The following is a 4,847-nucleotide window of genomic DNA, read 5'->3' as shown; positions in this document are numbered from 1 at the left end:
AGGGGGCCACCATGATGCAGTTTACTTGGCATCTGAAAATACATTTCCTCAAAGGTATTTTTAATCTGAAAGGAGCTTCACTGAGTGAGCAGTAGAGTTAGCTCAGCTGGCAGTTTAAGTTTCACTTTCACTTTCACCCGCAGGAGTCATGGGCGGGGTGTGTGGGGAGGTGTGTGGGGTGCTCTGCCATGAGTAAGTTCAGCTTAAAGACACGTCCCAGATGCATTTCTGGTACCAAAAGGCGTTTCTGGTCCCCACCTGTCGTTTTGCTCCTCAGCATGGCTTCCTAAAAACGCTGCAGGATTTCTCAAACATGCATGAATGAGTCAAAGCAAGGCTTTGGGCATGTTTTTTATGAGAGTATAACATTATAACATGATATAAAACTCAACAAAGTTGATTTTACATGATATTGCCCCTTTAATACCATTTAACTTCCAAAACATTACTAGTATCCTTTGATCAGGATTTTAAAATTGTCCTTTAGAGTTTGCTTTATTATTCAGAATTATTCCTTCTGTCTTTTGTGCCAAGTCATTCTGGCTCAAATGCAACAAACCAGAACAAATTATAATAATACCACCACCGTGCTTTACAGCTGAGATGTAATGCTTATCCTCGAATGTTCGGTTTCTCTGTTAGCAAATGTAAGATGTATWTATGGTGTCAAAAACAGATCTGCTTACATTGAACCCCACAAATAAATAAAACCATTTATTGCTTTATTGTGATCTTTGCTGAAAATTTAATGTTTTGAAAAGGCCTCAGTTTTGTTCTATTTTATGCATTCTGTTAAAGTTTTCTTTCAGTTTGCTTTATTGGTCAGAATTCATCACTTTTTTACACGTCTGGTTTATATGTTACAAAGCTGAATCAGTTTATAATACTTCCACTACCGTGCTTTACAGTTTTGTGATTTGTATGCTATTATGCTGAAAGCAAAAGGAATTTCTAAGTACGTTTGAGCCAAAGCTTCAACTTGGACTTCATTTTCCTTTCTGTCACTCAAGCTAGGTGCATAGTTGACACGTTGAGCACTCCACAGAAGTGATGAGTCGTCTTTCTCCTCAAATTAAATTTTACTGTTTGAGAGGATCAACAACTGTTTTTTTTTCCTTTCTAGGATCAATATTTGGAGTCAAAAACTGTAGATGTTTTAAAGACTGTTTYGCTTCTTTTTGATCTATTGGAAATACTATTTTAAAATCTTTCAACATTGGAACTTGAGAAATGTTTGATTTCCAAGCATTAAGAATCTTTACAGTCCAGAGTTATGACAACTACAAGCAGGAAAAATCCATTTAGGTWACTCTGAGTCTAACAAAGCTGTTTAAAACAAATCTATCAGCTGGAAACCTTCAGAGATTTAAGACACAAATGTGATTTCTGAGCTTTGTTCTCACTCAAAAGCAGAGCTCTCCTTCCTGATTGTCTTTTTAGAAGCTCAAAAATGTGGGAGAGTCGAAATGAGGAGTGATTAAGAGCATTTCTTCACTGATTACAATTTCTTGCAGATGGCTTGTTGGGTACTTTAATGATTCCCTTTTTAGTAGGAAAAAAAAAACGTTCCAGGATCAAAAGGTTGTATTTACTTGGTGTGGTTATGATGTCCGCTGTCTGACCTTGTTAGTTGCAGCCTAAAATAAGTGAATAAGTTTGAGGTTTGTTCTCCAAACAACTTGTCTTGTTGTTCTTTTTTTTTACCTGGAAAATTGCTGCTGCAGTGAGACCATCTGCACCCGTCCCTGCTCCGAGTCCTCCGTCACTTCCCGGAGACGCTTCTCGCTCTCCAGTCGCAGGCGTCGCTCTTCCTCTAGCTCGTGGATCAGCTTTTCTCGCTGGGGAGAAAAAAAAACAAGAGGAGAAGGGTTTACATTTACAGTTGTCTGCCACGTTTACACCCCTGATTGATGATGATGAAAGATTATRATCATTTGAAGTTAACTGGCAACAGGTCAGCAGGAGCACCGACTATAAAAGAGCATTTTAGAGAGACTGAATGTCTCACAAGTAAAGATAGGCAGAGGTTCACCAGTCTGTGTCACAAATTCATAAAAAAAACATCCTAATCTGGAGAAATCTCTGTGCTCAAATGATGAGGCTGAAATTATAGATTAGACACTCGGGCCCTCAGGGGCCACAGCACTGAAAACTGGTATGATTCTGTTCTGGACATCACGGGCTCCTGAACACAGTACAACGTACCATTCGCACATGCTGGTTAAAGCTCTTTTCTGAAAAATAAATAAATAAATAAATAAATAAATAAATAAATAAATAAATAAATAAATAAATAAATAAATAAATAAATAAATGGTATGGGGTGCATTACACTGCAAAAACTGTCCACCTAACCAAGTTTTAAAATCTTATATGCAGCCAAAAAGTCTTTTTGATATTGTTTTGAGACTGATTTACTAAACAAGAACTGATTGTGTAAGAATAATAATCTTGTTTTCAGAATGTGTAAGATTATTTGTCTAGTTAGCTTGAAAATTTGACTCAAATTAAGTCAAAATATCTGCCAGTGGAGTAAGAAGATTTTACTTGGTAAGATTCTTGAAATACTTGATTTGACTCGATTTTTTCTTATTTCAAGAATCTTACCAAGTAAAATTTTCTTACTCCATTGGCAGATATTTTTTTACTTAATTTGAGTTTTTGTTTAGTAAATCAGTCTCAAAACAAGATCAAAAAGATTTTTTTTTTTTGGCTGGATATAAGATTTTAAAACTTGGTAAGTTGGACAGTTTTTACAGTGTACTGCTTCTGGCAATGCACAGCTTACACATCTAGAAAGGCACCATCAATGCAAAAACAGCAAATCCATGTTTTAGAACAACATATTGCTGCCACTCAGATATCGTGTTCAGAGAAGGTCTTGTTTATTTCAGCAAGACATTGCTAAACTTCATGCTGCATCGTTCCAACAGCATGGGTTCACAGTAGAAGAGTCCAGGTGCTGAACTGGGCCACAAGCAGTCTAGACCTGTCACCGACTGAATATTTGGTACACCATAAAACAAATACCCAAACAATGACGACCCAGGACTGTAAGAATCATACAATATAAACGTTTGAGAGCAAAGGTTCACCACATGTATTTGCAGTCTTACAGGCCCTTTAATGCTTTAAATGTGAAAGAAGATGAGAGTGTAAGGGCAGGGTGACATTTAGGCTGTCAAGATTGGCTCTGCTCGTGACAGTTTGTTGTTGCATTATAAGGTAGAGAACAAGGCTCCATTTTTATTCTGCCTCTTAAACACAAAGTTCATATGAAAATGCCAAAACAGCATCACTCGTGAGACTTTGCCTTTTTCTCCACGATTATCTTCAAGAGGTTGCTTTAAGAATGTTTCTTTATTATTGGTAAAAAATGACCTCATGGGATACAAGGAGCTGTCAGCACTGCAGGTGAAAGATGGTATTTTCTATAATTGGGCTGCAAAGTGAAAGTTCGACTGTTTGGGATGTAAAGAGATGATTTGATGCTTTTGCACCGATATTTTAGAGCTGATCTAAGATCTTTTTTGAGCAAGACCATCCACCCATTTCCCCCCCGTCTCCACCAAGGATCTAAAATTATTTTAATTAATGGACAGATTGAATCAAAACTCTCAAAAATAAAAGTCATCTAATGTACATCTAGAACTATGATTTGGAACCAACCCTATTCAAAATGGCTGCCACAGCAAGTAACTGAGACTCATACAATAAACAATAAACAGCAGTTTCCCCGAAGTCATCAACTTCATGTTTAAATCTTGCCATTAGCACACATTTTAAATACAACCATGWACAATAACAGACTGGTCACAGTCCAACACTTTTAGGTTTCTGGTGTTATTGTTGAACTGCTGAATTCACAGAAAGTGAGACGTCTTGTATGTAATTTTCCCCACCTCCTCCCCAGCGTTTCCTATCCATCCTCTGAGTCTGACCACAGAAAAGCATTATGAGGTCATCTAGTGGTAAAAAATGAGTACAACAGCTGTGGCTAACTGGGTGGAAAACACCTCAAAACATTCCTATTTTAACAAATTCTTTAACAAGAGCGTATTAGAAACATTTTTTTGTTTATGTTTAATGTTGTAAACTTCAAACATTAAAACACTCAAATATTAAGGGCTTGCATATTATACATTCCTCCTTGGTTTTGCCTTATTTGTCACACTGCTCAGAAATCTGGGGAAATGCAAGTAAAACAAACAATGATGTATTAGTTAAGTTGCAGGAAAAAAGCTATAAACTTTATTAATAAAGTGGAATATCGTGAACCCACTGATRAACTCTTCATTGGAAGTAACATATTAAAATTTAAAGATATTGTTTATATAAAAATACTGGAAATAATAAAGCATTGAACAGAAGTCTTCCTTCTGGTATTCAGAAATTCGAGGTTTATTTATATTTGAATGTGCAAAAGAGAAGAGCCAGGTAAAGTCGAGATGTGTTTCAGATGTTGGTGTGAAACTGTGGAATGAATTGAATGATGATCTTAAGTTATRTGCTTTATTGGTGAGCTTTGAAAGAGCTCTGAAAGGTAAAATGATAACATCTTACGYTGTTATGTAGATTTATTTATGTATTGTGAAGATATGTTGGTAGGTTGTTGAGCATAAAATAGGGTAGGCAAGAATAAGCTTGGCTTCAGCCTATCCCTTTTTTTTTGGTAAATTAGGAGTTTGTTTATTGTTTCCATTTTGTTTGTTGTTGTTTTTAATGATTAATGTGAAAGATTTACCAAAAATGAAGTGATTGATTGATTGGTTGATTGAACGGTTGATTGATTGATTGATTGATTGATTGATTGGTTGGTTGGTTGGTTGGTTGGTTGGTTGGTTGGT

At 36.2% G+C, this 4,847-nt stretch overlaps 1 protein-coding gene across 3 annotated transcripts in view; it reads right to left on the bottom strand.

Moving 5' to 3' along the window:
- The window catches only part of LOC106522871 (nck-associated protein 5), a gene marked incomplete in the record, with an annotated part of 243,923 nt that overhangs the window by 77,188 nt on the left and 161,888 nt on the right, over positions 1-4,847 (bottom strand). For all 3 annotated transcript variants that reach the window (XM_014016096.1, XM_014016095.1, XM_014016098.1), the window contains 1 exon segment: positions 1,705-1,838. In XM_014016096.1, the coding sequence (XP_013871550.1) occupies positions 1,705-1,838 (134 nt within the window).

This window comes from Austrofundulus limnaeus, unplaced genomic scaffold, assembly GCF_001266775.1.
Source record: "Austrofundulus limnaeus strain Quisiro unplaced genomic scaffold, Austrofundulus_limnaeus-1.0 Scaffold138, whole genome shotgun sequence".
Taxonomy (NCBI): Eukaryota; Metazoa; Chordata; class Actinopteri; order Cyprinodontiformes; family Rivulidae; genus Austrofundulus; species Austrofundulus limnaeus.
Note: the sequence above shows the minus strand (reverse complement) of the source record. Positions and strands in the feature narration are given on the sequence as shown.